Here is a 20,700-nt window from a genome sequence, read left to right on the forward strand (position 1 = left end):
AAAAGGCACACTTTGGAAATAGAGCACATTCATTTTATACAGGAGAAAGATTATGGACTGTTTACATAGGGGGGATTCTTGATTTGCAGCTACTTGAGACAAATCCTCGAATCACCTAAAGCTGAAAGAGAACTGAGTTTAAAAAATGCGTCAAAGGGTTTGGAGCAAAAAAAAGAAAAGAAGGATGAGTAAATCAAATCAATTAAATCAACACAGTGGGTTCTCTGTAGATTGTACAACTTTAAGTCGGTTTCCAATTGTGCAGCGACTTGCTACGCTGCTTAAAGCATCTGTCGGGCAGCCAGGACTTAAAAGGCTCCAAATAAGATGATTTGGAAACATCAAGGCTTTCCCAGCGGTAATGATTACATTTGGACTTAAGATCCATGCAAGAATTTGTAGCCCAGTAAATCTCTCTGACTTTCCTGCCCCCACCACTCTTCAAAAGCCTTGTCATTCAAAGGGTTAGGATGTTTGACAATCCCAGCTTGTATTACTCCACCAATTAATTGGATACGTTGTCGGGATGTTCGTTTCTCTCATCTGCTACTTAGAAAGACAAAGGCTCGATGGGGGGCTGTTGACACCTCTGTGTCCGGGTGGAGTATAAATCTCGGGTCTCTGGGGAGGAGCAGCATTCACTCTCTCGCTGGACCTTGGAGCAACAACACGTTTTTCTTCAAAGATCTTCGAGATCTTCTTTTTCCACTTTGAAAACTACCTTCAGGCAGAATGCAGGTGCCGAACAGACCAGTCGGAGTTTATGGATACCCTCTGCGTAATTACGCACCAGCTTCGCTGTATCCGCAGTACCAGGAGAGCCAGCGCGGGTACTCAACGAAGCCTCCCAGTGGAAAATCTTTCACCATCGAGGCTTTGCTCGCCAAACCAGTGGACAAGACCAGCGACCGGGCGAGTCCTACTCAATGCGGAGTGAAATATCAGCCAGCGACTCCAGTCCTGCCTCTCACAGGACACGTAGGCTTACCCATAGCACCGGCACCTTACGTCTACTCGCCAAACATGTTGCACTCCGCTGTTCACACGCAGCCTGGATATTCAATCTACTGCTGCCCTCCTTTCACCTACCAGTCAACGTGTCGTGGAGCCTTTTACGCACAAGGTAAGTTGAGTGATTGTGAATCATTGGAACCAAAAAAAGTAAATTTGGCCCCAAGTTTGAACTTTGCGTGACAGTTTGATTCTAACGTGTCACCTCTGCTCCACAGCTTCAATGTCCAAAGTCAACGGCGGGCTGCACTCCTTCAAAACCAAAGGTGGGAAATCGAAGAGGATGCGCACCAGCTTCACCAGCGAGCAGCTGTCCCGGCTGGAGAAGGAGTTCGCACGGCAGCAGTACATGGTGGGATCCGAGAGGTTCCTCCTGGCCTCCGCTCTGCAGCTCACAGAAGCTCAGGTAAGAAAACATACCAACTAGAAAAACCTGGCTGAATCAAACCCTGCAACACTTTGACATCTTAAAGAAAACCCAGTGTTTCTAACGTGCGCCGTTATCCTCTGTCTCCAGGTCAAAGTCTGGTTCCAGAACCGACGCATCAAGTGGCGCAAACAGAGTCTGGAGCAGCAGCAGGCCAAGCTCGCCAAGCTGGGCCTGGCTGCCCCGCCGAAGAGCCCCGGGTCTCAGGGACACGGGGACGAAGGAGACGAGGAGTTCTCCGACTCAGACGTGGACATTGACGTGTCTGATGACTCCACTGATCATTGTTAACCTACTGGACCGAAGAAAAAGACTCTGTATATACTGAGAGAGGAGGCCCCATGTCCCAACGTGATTATTTAATAGATGTATAGCTATATATTTAATTGTTTTCTTACATTAATTGCTCTTGGACGAGTCTGATGTTTGTACATTTGAATGAAATACTCAGAAATATATTTTATGACACTACTGGCAACTTTGTCCTGTTCTTTGCTTCTCACATGCAGCCACAAGGAGAAATCTGCTCTCATTGTTTTAACACACGAAACATAACACAATTTTAAAAAGCTCTTCTTTTAAAAATTCAGCGAAGAGATAAACTCACCAGATTGATCTGAAGTGCAGGATTCAGGAGCAGGAGCAAAATCTGATAAAAGAAAACTGTGTCACGAATCAGATTAGCTCAGTTTTTGAGTGTTAGAAGCTCGATAAATCAAAACTAAAGACATTAATCGTAAAGTCTCACCCACTTAGTTGTGTTATATATTTTATATATTTTCCGAAGCTGTATTTTCAGCACTGATTGTGGCTTATTTTGAAATTTTTTGACAAAACATGGGGATTTTAAATGTAATTTTGATGGATGTTATTAAAGAGAGACAGTAAAATATTAGAGGCATATTTTCTCATGTTTTGTCCACTTGGCAGAATTCACAGATCAAGTTAGCCGACACCATCTTAATTCAATCAAGACGTTGGCAATTTGAACAGTTGGATCAGTTAAATTATCGACTTATAATGACAGAATGTTTTTGTGTTTGTCAATCTGCACTATAAAGTTCCCGGAAACCAGTTTATATAAAAAGAAACTCTGCCCCCGTCTCTAAAACATCCCCATAAAAGTCATCATCGTGCCCCTTTGACCTTTTCTTATTGCTCCTCAGTCCGCGCCCAGTTTAAAGAAGATGGAGACATTTCCTCCCAGGTTTGATGTGACGTTAAGTCAGGGACAAACCCGGGTTCCCCTCGGATTCAAGCAAAGCAAATAAATAACCAGCTCGGGGATTAGCTGGGATATCTGTGACCCGGGGGCGGTGGGGGTCAGTCCGTCGCTGGGGCCGCAGAGCTGGCTCCCAGTGCTCTAATCTGTTTAAACGGTTCATACGCCCGTTCTCACTGCATCTCCACGGACAGGTCTCCCACATGCCGTCCCCCTGTCGGCAGGTGTCCTGTCCCTGCCCTATTCAGACGGGACTCATGCTGTCAGCTGAAGCTCGGCTGGCAGACACGAGGGATAAAACAGGACAGAGGACGGGGATGTCATCCGTCAGAGCAGCTAATTGGGGGGGGGGGACACAGGCTTCCGTTGCTTTAATCCTAAAATCTTTTAGCACCAGGTTTTTACAATAAAAATTGTATTAGTAAATATACGGTCGCGTACTTTTATCTCCCAGCAAATTAAAAGAAAAATGTATGGAATAATCAAGAGGGAAGTGAAGATGTATCGCAGGATTTCCAAAGATTTTCAAGCAAAAGAGAAACTTTAGATTTCTAATATGTAGATTTATATCTCGTGTCAATTTTCTTTTGACGATTCACGACCATTATCTGAAATTAGCCGACCCACAGGTTGACTTCTCCTTGTGTTAACTCATCAAACCACATCACAAGCTTCCTTTAAAACCGACCACAGACTGTAAATACGACGACGTGTTTCCACTTCCTTCTACAATCCAGAAATGAAGCCAACACAAACGGCCAATCACGAGTCAGTCTCAGCTGTCAATCATGACGTTTCATTCTGTTTCATCACATCAAATGACAAATTACAAACCAAACTTATCAGATATCAGAAAATACATGAATCAGCACCTAAAACTGCTCAGCCTCCATCCAGCAAACCAAAAAGAAGAAGAAGCTCAGCCGAGAGCCGTCAGACGGAGACGACGCTGGTCAGAGAATCAAAGAGAGAAGTTTAATAAACAGTAACAGAGTGGATCTGTGTCTCCTGTCCCCCCGCCTGCCTGCTCTCCTCTGGTGCCCCTGCTCCGCCTGATTGGGGCTGAAGCGCCACTGAAGGAGCAGAATTTGTGTAAAAACCCCGGAGAGCCGTTTCTGATGTGATCAGCCGGGAATCAGGGCTCCCCCCCCTTCTTCTCCTCTCTCCACAGCCCAACGTAATCCCATTGAGGGGCAGAAAGAAGCAGCCAGAGGCCTGGGAAAGAGTCCCGCTGAGGGAGGAGGTGGGGGTCACAGGGCTCATCATCCCAATTAGCACAGGGCACCTTAACGGCTGGAAACAAGACGACGCTGGCCGGGTTTCTAAAGACTCCGAACTGAAGCTTCTGATGAAACTGTTACATGTTCATCCGTCTCCTGGCTCATCTCGTTTTTGCTTTTTTGCACTTTACACATTTTCGTCTTGGTGACAGAAATGAGGCCTATTTTCTGTCGTGCATTGTTTAGTTAGATAACTGTGTCTCTCCCTTCCCGTCTTGTTCTGTGTTTTCTGAAGGTGAAACTATTCGTTAATTAGTCAAAAAATCATTCAGCAGCAATTATCATGAATCAATTTGTCGTTCAGGTTATTTTCTAAAGTGAAAAAGGTGAAATAATAACTGTTTTTTTAAGCTTCTATGAAATGAGGATTCTCACCTTTGTTTGCCTTTTATGAAAGTAAACCTGATCATTTGGGGATTAGAAGACAAAATAAACAATCGGTCATTTGGGATTCTGTAAAGTTTACATTTTTTTTTTCAATTTACTAACATTTTATAAACCAAAGTATGAAAATCATTAACTGCCATGAACATTTTTGCTGCAGCCCTGATGTGTATTTGTCGTCTCCAGCATTTTGTACCCTGATCTGCAGAGTCAACAGAAACCGTCAAATGGCTTTTGTTTTGATGTGAAGTGAGACTTAACAATCACAGTAAATGCTCACATATGTTATTAGGACACAAAACCTGACGATGTCTTGACTTTAAACAACGTAGATATCAATATTCAACGTGAGACAACTTCTCTCATTGACTGGATTCTGGAGAAAAGAACCAAACGTCCACCTCTGTCATTCCAGAGCGGCTTAAAGTGAAATATGAATGTAAAGTGTTGGGTCTGTTGATGTTTATTTTCATACGGGGACAAATAAATGATCAATATATCGTCAATGTTTGCTTTAAAAATGATTTAAGCTGTGGAACACTCATTTAAATGCTTCGGTTTGATGAGGATTTGACGATAAATCCCCGTTAACAAGCAAAACTTTGTCTTGATATTCCAATAATTACTTTGAGACTACATTTAAATATCTACAACTCATTACCACTGCATGGTCGAGTTTATTTGTATTTCTCTGGATTTCACAGCCTGTGGTCACATGACTCAGCTCAGGGTCAGATTGTGATGCAGCTCTGTGAAGGTGTGAAAGTTCTCATGGAGCAATAACCTGCAGCTCCAATGGCGACAGTGCACTTCATTTGATCAACGTGCATTTTAGGGTGGGCGATTGTAAAATTAGCATTTTATTTGTAGAGGCCGAGGCCACTCGACTCCATCTAATAGTCATTAGCTTTCATTACAAGCGTTTGAAGTGGGAGCTGCTCTTTGTCTCGCGGTGAAAGGAGCGCGTTGGAGACGCACAATGACTTCAGACACGGTCCATGCCGACCAGAGGAGCCGTCGTGAAGCTGGAGAACAGACCTCACCCAGGAAGTAGGAGTTCCTGTTCACATTAGAGGCAGAGGGAGAACAACGCGGAGGATCTCGGAGCCACATTGAACGGAGACAGGACGCCAGGAACCCGCTGGTGGCCAAATTACGCGCAATTTATCCACCGTGCGTATTTTACGCGCTAAACATCCCATGGATGAAACGGAAAATGGTGGAACACATTATCATCATTTCTATCTAGGGATCATTCTCAGTTGTAAATACATTTAACTATGATTTTTTTTATCAAACTAAATCTTCTTTTTGTCAAACATATGAACGTATATCGCTAAAATGTGGGTCACACATCGTTCACATCTCTGTGAACTCTTCTACTATTCTCTATCTGAGGACTACAGTTGTAAATACACTTATAAATGATTTTATATCTCAATCATACATCTCTCTATATCGCCTAAATGTTCTCATGCCACTTACATGGAACATGATTTATGTCATTTGGCTGTGATAGTTTTGGAATATGTATCACAGAGGCTCAGGTTTACTCCATGAGTGTTAAAAAAATCAACTCTGGATCTATAGAACAGTGGATAATGTTAATAATAATAATATTAAAATATGTTTTCCTTGGGCTGATTTTTTTGTGTTAATCCAGGTTTTATAAAGTGTGGGGTGTTTGTTTATGCTGACGAGGCAGGCCGCTGGAGGAGCGGGGTCCGTGCAGGTGGCTAAACGACACCACTTCTCACGCAGGTGGCACAAACTCAGCGACGTGCTACTCTTCCCATCTCGTTATAATGGGGTGAAATTTGAAGTGGCACAGATTAGCTTGAACACACAAAGCTAATGCGAAACAAAACGGCCAATTAGTTTATTAATGAAGGTGGAAGGTGCGAGGGAAACGTCTGAGATGGTCTGTGAGTCTGAGTTTAATCCACATCATGGAGTCAGGACACAGAGACACTGCTGAGTTGGACCTGGGAGGAAGTACATTTAAAGAACCAGCATTTAAGTCTCATTTTCAATGGATCATTGCCCAATAATGTATCATATACTGTGTAAACTGTGGTAAATAATAACCATGTTCCATAAATATCTCATTGAGCTATTTGAAATCCAGAAATGTCTTCTGTTGCAATGAGAAATGATTTTTTGGGAAGTTTTGTTATTAACCAAATAAAATACAAATGCTGAGATGCTTTCAGGTAATTTAGAGGAAGATCTGCTTTTTCATTTCTGCAGCGCTTCATTTGAATTTACAGCTGGGTTGTAGTATTTTGATGAGTTTGACTGTGGGGTCGATGCCCGACTGGAGAAGATTCTGCCTGAACATGAGTGAATATATATATATTTATTTCTTTATTTATGCAGAAACGTTCTCGTTATTAATGTGCTGTAATGGCCATTGAGCAAAACTTTTAATCATATTGGTTTTTATTAAATTTAACATTGGGTTTTGGGATTTGTTATTTTAGTATTTTTTAAGAGCTCAGAATTAATTATGGTCGTCTGGGTGAAGGCGTCCGATGTTAATAATAAAACAATAATAACCTGAACTTATAAAGCGACTTTCAGGGACCGGGTTCATCACCATCGATGTTCCAGTATCATAGAACAAGTGGATATGACAGTGAAAGATGAAAGTTTCTTAATGTTCCATTGTACAAAAGGACAGTTTTTTTTTTTTTTTTTTTAAGGTTTCAGGGTTTAAGGTTGTGTTTGGACTCTGGAAGTTTGTTGTAAATTTTTCTAACAATATCTAATCAGTGAAATAATAAAGTCTGAATCTCTCTCCTCCCTCATCGCATCCACAGAGGGCAAAGTTTCCCATTGACCTCCACAGCAAAAAAGCCTCTGAACACGTTCCAGCTCAGTGCAGCCGCTAGGTGGCAGCATTGGCATAGACACAGCACGAGTGTGATGTATGATTCTGTGGGGTTTTGTCTCTTTTACAGGAGGAAACCACAGAAATGATTTCTTTCACTTTCTAACACCTTGACTCTACTGTTGCACACAGTTTGATCCCGGTTCAGTGTTTGCACAGCAGGTGTTGAAAGAGTTTCTTGCACAGTCACATGCAGGGAACAATATTCACATCATCTGCATCTCATCTCAAACCTGTAACACTTTGCTCAGACAACAACTCCTGATCTCAGCAAAATATTAACGCCCACCACGTCTGTTAGAGGAGATTTAACGTGTCACAGAGGACGTTAAGGTCATATCGTCCATTGAGTCTAAAATATAAGAGCCTGTGTTGTTGTTAAATTAGAGCAATTAGGGCTTCGACTGTATTTGTGTTCATCAGTCAACGTGCCACCACAGGGACACACCGAGTCCACTAGAGGGCAGCACACTGGTCCCTCTGTCGAACACGGAGTCTGTGGAGGTTTGACGTTTTTTTTTAAACAAAACATCTGTTGGAATATTTTCTTTGGATTTGAGTTATTTTAAAGCAGCTGTTCAAAACAAACAGAGACCTGCTCATATATGTATTTGTACATATATATAGTTTTGTATTATATCTGGACCCTGTGTCTGAAATATAAATGTAATTATGATATATTTACTAGAGTAATGTCTGGATATATTTTCACTGTGGCTGAACAGTTTGGCCAAAGTTGACTTTATTCACGTTTGTCAGGAAGTTTGGTTAAAACTTGCATGTGCATGAGCTCAGTTCACGTTGTTTTTTTAAAAAGAGACCCATGTGCTGACTGAGTTTTAAACTTCTCTAAATCTATTTATACATTACTTTTCTTGACAAAGTTACACAGTGTTAGAAAGATGGGAAACTTGGACTCGCCGGAAGGTCAAATAAAGTAAATAAACATCTTATATAAGTGAAAAGTTAACATGTTCAGTTTGTTGCTCCTGCTTCATTCGTCAAGTTTAATGACTGGTTTGGCTTTCTGACATATTGCAAATCCTCAGCAGTTTGCTGGAGTTACTGGTTTGAAACGAGTTAAAACTACAAGCTTTTAAAATATATTCGTCACATAGAAAGATCAGCTCTCTACTGCTATTGTGAAACTACTCTGAAGTTTTCCCTCTGCTGCACCTTAAGCCTCATTCCTGTTAAATATTGAATATTCTCTCCTTCAGTTGACTTGATTGGACAATGTGTAACCCGCGTGACCAGTGAACCCAGAATCCCTGATTGAAGCAAAGCTACAATTATAAAATCTGATTACATCTATGATGTGAACATACAGGAAATAAAATCAGCAGAAACCACATTCAAACAACGTCTATTTTACTTCTGTGTCACATCTGTAATTGTCCAACACGAGCAGGACGAAGGTCACAGCTCCAGCTCCGCGTCCCAGTGTAATTAAAATAATAGTTTCACAATAAAAGTGATTTCCTCCGCAGACTATGACGCACGGTTGAGTTCCTCTGCGCTCAGACTCTCCTCTGCAGCCGCGGGGGTAAAAAAAAACCAACAGTCGGTTCAGCGGAACAGCGACAAAGCGACTGTGTCCTGCTTTGTTTGTGTTAATGCGCAGCGGTTGGATCATCTATTAACCAGCAGCGATCAGGGTCAGCGCGCACAGGCCCGCACGGTTTCATCATTAAACCCAAAGCAGCAGCACAGTTCCTCTCAGAGTTCCTCTCTGCTGCTGCTGAACTGAGAGGGGGCGTCAGGAACATAATATGAAACAAGGTTTAGACATGAAATCACAAAATAAAGAAGTGTGTGACAAGAGTCCAGGAAGAGGCGGCCGGGTTAATCCTGGTTTTACGCACGAAAATGTTAGTTGGTTATTCCCCCGATTTCATGTCTAAACTTCGTAACTGTTGTTCGTAAATGGTCTTTATTTCAGTTAAAACATCTTCATTTCAAACTGAATGTGTAGTTTAAATAAAGAGACGTGCGAAATACAGTCAAAGAGCCATATTCAAACCTTCGTGGTTCCACTCGACACAAACAAGGATTCAATAGGAGTGAAATTATTTATTGGCCTGTTACACTCAACGTGTTGCGTTTTTATGAGCCAAACAGAAGCAAAAAGAAATATTTCCAGGTAAACAGTGTTGAGGAATTCAGTTCTCAGGTCCACCCAGAAAACAAATGTAGATATGTATCTGCTCACACACACACACACACACACGGTCCATGATGTTGAAAGAGATTCAACTGGATAAGAAATAAATCTGTATAAATGCTCTTTTTGGGGATATAAAGCTACTCACAGGAAGCCACCGCCGTCTTTAGGAGCCTTTAGCTCTAAACGACTAATCAACAACTTGTTTTACCTCATAATTTCCATCGGTAATGATTTTCTAATGCAACCGGCGAGCAAACGAGGGTATTAGGAGGTAAATGATTCACCGGCTGCAGCCGCAGAGGGACGAAGTCAACGTGCACGTTCACACCAGGAGGTTTCCTGCTGCAACGGGCAGATTAAACTCAACTAACTTTATTAGAAACATTATCTTTGTTTTGCTCAATTCGTGGGGAAAATAAAACACATTTTGAATAAATAAACTTGACTAAATGATAAGTAAACATGGAAACTGACACCAAAAAGACAGATTTTTATTCAAATTAATTAGATTATATGGGATTCGTTGCAGAATGTATTTTAAATTGCAACGTTAAATAATTAGGGCATATTTATCATTATTATTATTATTATCAGTAGTATTAGTAGTATGCTAATATTGGTATTATTATTAGTAGCCTGTTATTATTATGATGATAACATATTCATTCTTATTTGAGGGGCAGGTTACAGACTCCTAAATTAAACACCAAGACAAATTATTGAAAAAAAAATTTTTTTCTACGTTTCCCTTTAAACCAAACTATCACTGTATAAAAGTGTGAGAAATATAAAAAATCAAAAATAAGAATTCTACTGTTCTAAAGGCCCCAAATAGGTCCTGCTGCAGTTCTAGATCTGATTCAGCAGAAATAAGGAGGTTGCTCAGATATGTCTGAAACATCTACAAAGACATAAATAACACCAAACACTGTATTTTGGCTGAAATACAAACAAATGGATAGAAAAACTAATCAAGTTTCAGGTCAAATCCATCTGTATCTTTCCTCCATTTCAAGTTTCAATGCACGATTCAAGTAAATAAAGGCTTTATTCATTATTGGCGAAAAGAAGCAGCTGTATACTTGTATAATGGGGGGGGGGCCTAAGTGCTACACGGCCACTACAGGGTGAACAAGAAGAATCCCATTTCTCTCCACGAGTCATTTTCTTGCGCAAGATTCATTTGTTGTGGCTCCAAACATCGACACCGCAGCAGAAAACGCCTCCGACACAATAAGTGGAACTTTCTCACCCCCAGCGGCGGATTGTTCCCCCTCAGAAACCCAGACATTAGGGCCGAGCGCGGACTCGCAATGAGCCATTAATTGGAGCACACATGTTTTCCCAGCGTGCCCCAGTAACTAAGCTGCCCTTTCTGCGTGTGATCCGAGGAGCGCGCACTTGCGGAGACCTATTGGCAGCTGCTCTGCTCCAATCAGCTCTCCGCCTGCGCTGCGTCAGGATCCATGGAAGCTCCCGGGCGCGTTTCCTCGGTGCGCACTTGTGCACAGAAACGCTCCGAGTGCGCACAGCCTCCATGGATCAGGGCAATTTGCAGCACTGTTGAGTTCTGCAGCAGCTTCTCCACCGGAGCAGCACCTCCACACACCGGCCGTGCGCATCATGCATCACTGACACCGGAGCCACAAGAGGAAGGAGCACCGATTATCTCTCTTTTCTAGTTTCCATTTCTCTCGAGACATGATGTTTTCTTCTGCGGGGAAGCGCTGCTTCACGATAGAGTCTCTGGTGGCCAAGGAGCATCCTCTCGCGGCCGAGGAGCCCATCCGTCCCACGGCTTTGAGTTACTCCAACCCGGCGACAGACGCCTTAATGAACGGGTACCAGGCTCCTCCACCGGCGGCCAGGTCCCTGTACCACAGCCCGGACCTGGTGTTCCCGGATGCGGTGAACCACCCCTCCCTCACCGTGTCCCCCCACCAGCTCGGGGGCCCCCACCTCCAGCATCCGCACTTCTTCGGGACGCAACACCGGGACCCGCTCAACTTCTACCCCTGGGTCCTACGGAACAGGTTCTTCGGACACAGGTTTCAGGGTAAGCGTGGTGGACATTTAAATATAATTCACTAAAAGACGAGACTCCTGGAAAACTGAATTTATCCCTGAAAGGTCACCTTAAAAACTGTAAGTGTGTGGATTCATAATAATAATACAACTCTATTTACAGAAGTGCTTCACAAACATAGATATCTAGTTAAAAGCCATATTAACTTTTCATAATTCATAAAGTAAGCCCAAGTCTTTGTATTTTCAAAATAAGAACTTTTAGATAACGTTTAAAATATTTCTTGGTTGAACAGTAAATTGCAGCCACAGATAATATAGAATAGGTGGTTTATATATATGTAAATGATAAGTAAATATAAAGGCTAAGTATACATATACATATATATATATACAGTATAAATAAAGGATATAAGGTCTGGCTGCAGGATGCTCTCACATTCCCACTCTCAGCTCCTCAGGAAACCTCAGCAGCGCCAGATAAGCGCGGATGTTGATTTTCTTTTTTTCGTCCCTCACACATGAAAACTCGCCTCAGGTCAAACCACAGTTTCTTTGCCGTGTTATCGCAGAACAACATCCACACAGATAAAACCCCACGAGGATCGTTTCAACAGAACGAGAATAAGAAAGGATGGAGAGAAACTAATATCAGGAATCGAATCTGCAGTGATTAACACCAGAACAACCTCAGCGCCATTATTAACCAGTAGAAACATCTCATACAAACTGCACTTTATTTCCAGAAAATGCATTTTTTTATAATAAAGACGATGCCAACGATGTAAATCTATAACGTGTCCGTAAATTATCAGAATAAACCATTAGACTATATTTACAAATTTGAAGTTGGATGTAATTACAATATTAGTTTACTGATTAACATCCCAAGATGATTCGCAATAATTATAAATTATATTTAAAAAAATATATTTTAATAATATAATAAACGTGGCGTTCTCGAATCTTCACCTTCTCTCTAATATAAAAAGGTTTTAAATGGTATTAAATTCCATTTAATATGAAATGTGTTTGATAGATTTTCAAATTAATTACAGAGAATATTTGAGATGATTTGTTAAATATTTTCACTAAAACATTTTCCTCCTAAACTAAACTCAATGTCTCCGAATGCGTTAAAACGTGCGGGTCAGCTCGTTGTGCGTGAAAGGCTTTGAAATACGCGGGTTTACATGAAAAGATGAACGCTGGAAAATATTTCAGTATTTTTCAGACATTTTCACCATTTCTATATCTTTTCATAATCGGTGTGAAATGGGAAGTTAATTATTAATTTTGGTAATTTCGGTAGAGATATTTCGCTGCTGCACGTTGTTTAATATAGGAGACATTTTAGGAACATATCAAAATACCTATTTTAATATTCATGTACATATTATTATGATTATTATTAATAATGTAAATTATGATGAATGTTATTATTACCTGGTTTATCTTTAATATTGTGCACATAACTGCATGTCAAGTTTCCCACCTGCAGGATAATAAACGTCTGAACAGTACAAATATTTTATGTCTGATAAAGGGCATCATTATGTACTACAATACCATGTCATTTTACTTGTACAAATATAATATTATAACCATACTATTAATACAACTAATTTGTTTAATTTGCCTTGGAATTAGAAACAGAACAGAACAAATATAAATGGCATCATTATTTACAACTATACCAGGTCATTTTACTAATGCTACTTATAATAATAATAATAATAATAACAATTATTATAATTACTATTATGACCTTTTCTTTCCATTATCCTGGTATAATAACAGCTTCACTCATTTATTAGTTTTTAAACTCAGAGTAGAACTATTAAAAGTCTGATTAAGTCCATAAGAGACAAAGTGCACAGTGTCCACTCTGATTCATGTTTGATTAATGTTTGATTCATGTTTGATTCATGTCTGATTCATGCTGTTGTTGGTGCTGTGTTGTCACCTCCTCCCCCTGATGTGGCTGTTCTGTCCTCCAGGTAACGAGGTGTCCCAGGACAGTCTCCTGCTCCACGGTCCCTTCGCCCGGAAGCCCAAACGCATCCGCACGGCCTTCTCCCCGTCCCAGCTGCTGCGGCTGGAAAGAGCCTTCGAGAAGAACCACTATGTGGTGGGAGCCGAGAGGAAGCAGCTGGCCAACAGCCTGAGTCTGTCTGAAACACAGGTGAGTCTCTGGACATGTTGTTCTTTAACTCAACAGACCATCGCAGGCTCGTGACGTCCCAGTTCACTCCTGGTGACTGGTGAGGGTCTTACTTGGTTTTATTGATGGTTTTACAAGCTCTAGGTTTTCTGTTATGTGATGTATTCCTGTTATTTAAAGTTTGTAGCTTTTTTCTTCTTCTTTCTTTTTGCGAGGCTGCAAAACAAATCTCCCCCTCAGGGACAACAAAGGTGAAGTTGAAGGCTAGTTAGCATCTTCTCACTTCAACGTCAAATCTCACTGGCTCTTACTAACTGTTAAGAGTTTAAAAGTTGTCTCGCGGCTCCATTACTGACAAGTTCTGTCTTTAACTCAGTTATTTCAGAGAGTTTGTTCACGGTAGTCTCAAATGTCGCAATAACACAACAACTAAAAGCGTAAACTATTAGTCTGATAAAAACAAAAGTGGCGGGAATATTAACGCTTTGAGAAAAATTAGCTTAATATTTCAACAATTTACTCATCGTCAAAGGACCATAAGAGTTATGCTGAAAGTAAATAAGGGGTGGAAATGGAAATAATAGATAGTTCATAATTTCAACTATCTATAATATTTTGAGTTTAAATAGTTTCTGTTGATGTTCATCAAGCAAAATGGAAACATCCTTAAAATAATGAAGCTAAAATCTTCTGTAAAAGGATAATAATCATAAAAAATAAAATTATGGTAACTGTGATCATCAAATTACTTCAAAATATAGAAAGCTGATTATTAGTACTGATAACATATGTGTGACCGGTTTTCAATTCTTACTTAAACGAGAGCGATTTAAATTTATAATATTAAAACAATCATTAATTACAAATAAGGAATCAACTGAATACTTTTGCTCTAATATTAATATTCAGTCTGTTACAATGATAATAAAAGAACATTTTTAAATTACCTGTAGAGGTACCTGCATATCTTGCAGTGTTATTTATCAGACCCACAGTTTGCAGCACAGTACTTTAAAGATACATTAAATATTCTCTTCCTCTCCCCAAACACAGCTCAGTGAGTGAAGTGTCTTGAAGGTGTTCAATCCCTGCTATAGGACGAAGTGTAAATATTATTGATGCTCAAGTTTAATGAGGCCACATTATCTGGGTATCAATTAGGCCTAATGGGCAATAAAACGAGAGGTTTCCCCGACTCAGCAACATGGAGCAATGCAGCTTCAGGTTCTGTGTCAGTCAGTGACGCACAAGCTCAACTGGATATTAACTCGCACAAAGTTATCGCAACAAAACTGCAATGAGTAAAAGAGACCACACAAATATAGATGACCGTGTAGGTGTGACCTGGTCAGTTGTGAGACGATCCCCGTCACACACACAGTCTCCATCAGCTGGTAAAGAAACGGTGAAGAATGCAGCCACGTCAACACAGAGGAGGATCAGTTCAATTCCAAACGGGGATCAAACTCCGCTCCACCTCTGCGGAGGATCGGTTATTAGCCCTCAGGCACTTGGGAAAGTAACTATCAATTTATTTCCCATAACAAAAAGAACAGCTCCTGGCGTCTGTACATCAGGGCTCTTCAGGAGTAAACATGCTTCTGGCCGGGTGAAGCTTCCCCGAGGCCTGAGAGAGAGAGCGGCACCAGCGTGGAAGAAGCTGATCGGACGAAGCCCGGTGCTCGTTGCTATTTAAAAAAAAAAAAATCTATCCTGACAAATATAAGTTACTCAGCCGGGGCTCGTGTTCCAAGGTCACAGCGGCAACATGAGCCCGTCAGGACGCTGCTCAGCTCGGTGACCTTTTACCGTAACGCAATTTTCACTCGTGAATTCCACGAGAGGTTAACACTTAAGATTTAAATAGCAGTTTATGAGCTTTTTGCATCCTGCAGGGGAACACGATGAAGAAGGAGAAAATGATAAAAGGCATAAATGAGGGAAGGAGCAGCGAGGGAGGAAAAAGGTTGTGTGGAATTGTTTAAAAGAAAAAGGTCAAGTTTAATGGGGGTAAATGTTATCAAATGTTCGAGCAAATGATAATTATATACATTCTTAAAATATTTTTGTACAAATGACATTATCATTTTGTTTAGATTTTAAAGAGTCTGCCATGTACCGACAGATATTGTTTAATTTGTCCGAGAAGGAAAATCACAGATAGTTGAAAAAAATAAGATACTTTATTGATTAGGTGAAAGAAAGAAATGTAGTCGGCAGCTGTTTTGATAAAAGATTCATCGTTAATCGTTTTTCAAGAAAAAAATACCAAAGATTTTCTTGTTCCAGGTTCTCGAATATGATGATTTGCTGTTTTTCTCTATGTTTAATAACATTGTTTAGAATATTGATCAGAGGGAAAACCTCCCTTCTACATTTGGAGACAACAGGTTTTTAGTTTTGTGCTGTTCTGCAATTCTCTTACATTTAGTCAAAGAAATTAAATCAGTTCATTGTCAGACTTTAATAAATTCAATTTAAACTCAATATGCACAGCACCGAATCACAACATGCATCATCTCAAGGCACTTTACATTCTAAAGTCCGGACCTTTAAACCCTGAATGGCATTAGAGTGCATAGCATCATTAAATTCAAATCAAGCTGCACACGCTCACAGATGTCACGACAAATATGATTGATCTCTTTCACCAATCAATCCCTGGGAAAACAGTGATAATGTCAAACAATGCTAAAAAGCTCCTGGATCCTCCCCCTGACCCGGATTTGCACCAACAATCAAATGGGGTTCGTCCCTGACCCGTACGACATCGCTCCGTCGGTTTTGGGGTAATCCGTCAAGTAGTTTTTGCTTACACACAAACAAACAAACCAACAAACAAACAAACAAGCAAACAAACAAACAGGGGTGTAAACACAACCTTCTTGGCGGAGGTCCGAGGCCCTGGAACCAAAACACAGTTTATGCTACACCCGTGTGAGAAGTCAAAATGTCCCCCTTGTCGGATGATTTTTTTTTTGAGTTGCATCTGGTGAATTAACAGCGTGCGTCGCTCTTCCTCCGTCCAGGTGAAGGTGTGGTTCCAGAACAGACGGACCAAGTACAAGCGACAGAAGCTGGAGGAGGAGGGACCAGACAGCCAGCAGAAGAAGAAGGGAAACCACCACATCAACAGATGGCGCATCGCCACCAAGCAGGCCAGCTCCGAGGACATTGACGTGACCTCAGAGGACTAAAACCCTCTGTCCAACGACGCTGCCCCGAACCCTGCGTCCCCTTCTGACGCACCAGAGGACCAACACTATTTATTATGTAATATTATTAAGTATAATTAGACACATTAGAGAACGACACACCCGCACACACACGGACTAAACATCTCTTCTGTGAGATGCTGTAATCTGTGACACTGGGAAAAGCATCATATTTAAAGACTGGACGAGGAGAGATTCTTCCATCGTTTCGAGAAACAACGTCAACCTCTATCATAGTGTTTTGTTTTGTTTTTTTTTAAATTGTACATAGGCCACGTTTAAAAAGGTTGTTTCTGAAAGAGGCTATTTGTTTCATTAAAGCTGTTTCTACCACCTGCTTAGGTCATTAACACCTCATTGCTCACGCCACCTGTGCACCATGTTCATTCAAACATGTTCCCCAAGTGACAAATAACGTGTTGTCGCACACTTCTACTCCACGAGTCGGAGGACAGGCCACGGGAACAAGGACAGGAAATGAAGCATGTGTCAAAAGAAAAGCACCAACTCTGTCTCTGCGTGATTTGTTTTTGTGACTTGAGAGTCATTCCAGCGATTCGCGGCCAGCTGTGCATGACTCTGGGACAGATGAGAAGCCTCTGGAGTCAGGGGGCGAGTCGTGCCATATAATAAAAGCAAGTTCACAGCCATGTGCTTCGTCTGCCGTGCCACATTTGTCACCGACGGATGACATCTCCACGAGTTGAATGTCTGAAGGTTTCATTACTTTTCAAGCAGAAAGTGCAACTACAAAAATTATGCTTTAGAAATAAAAAAACATTTCTCTGATGGGAACAAAGGTCTGCAGGTTTTCATTCCAACCAGCTGCAGGTTCCACTCATGAGTTGCTCCTCGCTGGCTGAAGTTGCATGTGCAAATCAGTGTGAAACATGCTGCTGTAGTGTTTGATTGGAAGGACAAACCTGCAGATGCTCCGGGCTACGAGCTCCAAGAGGAGGTCAATGAGGGATTTTCCATGTTCAGGGAGTTCGGTGACGCAAAACTAGAGCTGAACAATCCCTCCATCCAAGAAAATGTGAAAACCAAAAGAGACGTAGGAACAATTTGAAGAGTACGACCCCTCAGGAGGGTTTCTCCTTGTGTTGGGAACCAGTGATTGAGGCTGAGGTGTCAGGAATGCTGCAGGACGGTTGCACAGGTGTCAGGTGTTTTACTTATCAGCCGGTATTTCCTCTGAATTCCTGCAGAAGGGAGGAGGGGGGGGGAATTCATGTCCATCCAAAGGGCCCAACTTCGGAAAAAAAAGAGGAGAAGTAGTTGTTGTTGTGTGGCGGCCCTTTCACTAACTGCCTCAGTAATAATCACCTGTCAGGAGGAACGGAAGGAATCTCCTCCTAATGACCCCGAGTCTTTAGAGCTGAGCCCTGACCCTGATGTTTTGAAAGTTAAGAGGCAGAGAGACGATGCTGCAGTGGTCTCACCTGAAGCCGCACACAATACGTCAGACATCTGCAGTTGCAAGAGGGGCCACAGGCCTTGTTTTGAGTTTCCAGGACATCCTATACTCACTGCAGGTGCAAATACACAGCGGAGGGACATTCAGCATTCCTTATTGTGCAAATAAACATCACTAGCAGCTCATTGTGACCCCAAAAGGCCTGAAACCGTCTCCTTGACTTGACGAACACGTGAGGCCAATCGCATCTCGGGCAGTTTAGGTAAAAGGTCCGCACGACTAACGAGAGCTGCGCCCCCTCGGTCGTCTGTTAGGAAAACAGTTAATTGGAAAAATCCTGCCCGTCTCCCTAAACACCGTGTCTCCCGTCGCCTGAGTCAGCAGAGAGGAGGATTCAGGACGAGAGCGGGAATCCGCCGTGAACAACAAGAGTCTCTGTGGAGGGAGCGGCGCGGCGTGAAGGTGGGGGAAGGAGCCGACAGATCCCCGCTGCTGCTGCAGAGGTGTCGGGGAAGTCACGTGAAACACAAAGACTGGTTTCATCTCTGTTGTTTGGTTTGGTTGTTTTTCTGTAAGAAGACAGAAGCCTTTCGGTTTCCTCAAATAACAGGACAAGTGCGTTTCAGGGCTGGTTATAAAAAAAATAAGCTTGTTGAGTGATAAATCATGCAGTGAGGTCACAGTTGTCACACACACACGTTGCTTCAGTTACTGTAAGGAGGAGTAAACACTCTGAATTACAAATGACAGACTAATTACTGACTGACAGACTCGTTTATAATCATTCTGGAAATGACAAAACACGGCTCATTGCTAAAATTAACTAGTTTGAGATATTTACACACAATTCACAGCAATTAAAGTAGTTTCCTGCAGATCAGGGGAGATTTATTATGCCAAAAAAAAATTAAGTTATACAGAATTAAAAAATGTCTCTAGTGTTGTTTTGTTCAAAGGTTGCAACAAAAAGACACAAACGAGACAAACGTAACTTAAAACATGCACAAATCACCTTTTTCAGCTTATGTCGGAAAAATGGTTTGTTATTCCTGAGCCCACTTTTATTTGTGTGTGTGTGTGTGTGTGTGTGTGTGTGTGTGTGTGTGTGTGTGATGGTTTCTCTCTGTTTTCTTTTGTCTTACTTTTTATGTTATCGGTGGGAAATGCACTTTGATTACAAACATGGCACAAAAGCATTATTGGGAAGGGGGCTCTGTTTGAGGGGGGGGGGGGCATCATCTCCGTTCAACTGTTTAATACTTTTTTGACCTTGAATTAAATTATTCAATAACATGTCTATTACTATTTCAAAACTTATCATTGTAAAATTACCATTCTTTGCACAAAAAAAAACCCTGAGCTAGTTTGAATTATTATTGGAATATGTGAGACTAAACGTTGAAACATAGCGAGGGAACATTTTAAGTTTAAAACTGCTCATAACTGATACCACAGAAAAATATAAAAAAATATTTTTATTGATAATAATGCATCAATAATCACCGGTTTGCTTTGTGAACAGTGTTTAGTTGTTATTTGTCTCACCTGAGTCACGCGCCAGCAGCTTCCAGCCTACATGTGCTTTCTTGTTGAGATCGCAGCCTAGCGTGCTGCGTTCCCCCGGCAACTGTGCAAACATACTAATCACACAGATCCCGACAACAGATACTCCAGGACAAGAACGTTTATATAGACAAAAGTACAGACACACAAAAGGCAGAGCAGCGGGGTTTTTTTTTTAAAGACAACGATTTCAAACATTTCTAAAGCAAATCTTCTTTTTGACTTTACGACATCCTCATGATGCATTTGTGTGCACACAGTATTCAAAGGGCAAAGTACTGACCTCTTCAGAACTGCTTTCCATGTGCGACAATAATAACGTTTTAATCTTTAGTGTCTTTTAGTCGTTATTTCAATAAAGTGTCTTTGAGTTCCTCAAAAAGCGCCAGACAAATACAATTTATCATCATAATTATCAAGATAAAAATGTGTGTAAGTGCACTTTAACACGTTTTACTGCACAAGAGCAACAGAGCCACGTGATTTCAGTTAGAAGAAGCTAAAGCAAATACTGGGATTTGAAGTCACCTAAAAAAAGTCACATTATAATTGGAGGATTTAATACAGTTCCTAAGTTCACAATTTGCTGTATAAACTTTTTTTTTTGAAATCATAGAACAGTGACAACTACATTGTTACCTGACATCTGACAAAACTAGTTAAACCATTAAAACCGTTTTCCAGCATTTGATTCAGGATCAGTCCTGGAAGTTAAGTTTCTATTGCTGACTTTGCTTTAAGTTTACTTCTTCCTGATGCAACAGTTTTACTTCGCTCAGGCGTCTCAAAATGTTTCCTGTGAAACAATCTGAGAGGTGAAAATCATTCTCTGACATGTTACATGTAGTCTGACACATATGAGGTCACAAGGAGACCGAGTTTCTTCACGTTAACAGGTCCGGAGCCAAAAAACTGATAAGAAGCCCTGAATT

The 20,700-nt window shown here is 41.2% G+C and overlaps 2 protein-coding genes across 2 annotated transcripts; both read left to right on the plus strand.

Annotated features, from left to right (window-relative positions):
* The first annotated feature begins 526 nt into the window (after positions 1 to 526).
* On the plus strand, positions 527 to 1,729 carry noto (notochord homeobox). The gene is given in 5 exon segments (XM_035167532.2): positions 527 to 563; positions 566 to 617; positions 663 to 1,123; positions 1,230 to 1,417; positions 1,529 to 1,729. Coding segments are annotated over 5 exon segments (939 nt in total).
* Positions 1,730 to 10,899: 9,170 nt separating this feature from the next.
* emx1 (empty spiracles homeobox 1) lies at positions 10,900 to 17,392 on the plus strand. The gene is made up of 3 exons (XM_035167530.2): positions 10,900 to 11,440; positions 13,410 to 13,594; positions 16,603 to 17,392. Exons 1-3 carry the CDS (start codon positions 11,086 to 11,088, stop codon positions 16,768 to 16,770), a joined length of 708 nt encoding a protein of 235 aa, XP_035023421.1. The 5' UTR covers positions 10,900 to 11,085; the 3' UTR covers positions 16,771 to 17,392.
* The last annotated feature ends 3,308 nt before the right edge of the window (positions 17,393 to 20,700 follow it).

This window comes from Hippoglossus stenolepis, chromosome 10 (assembly GCF_022539355.2).
Source record: "Hippoglossus stenolepis isolate QCI-W04-F060 chromosome 10, HSTE1.2, whole genome shotgun sequence".
Lineage (NCBI taxonomy): Eukaryota > Metazoa > Chordata > Actinopteri > Pleuronectiformes > Pleuronectidae > Hippoglossus > Hippoglossus stenolepis.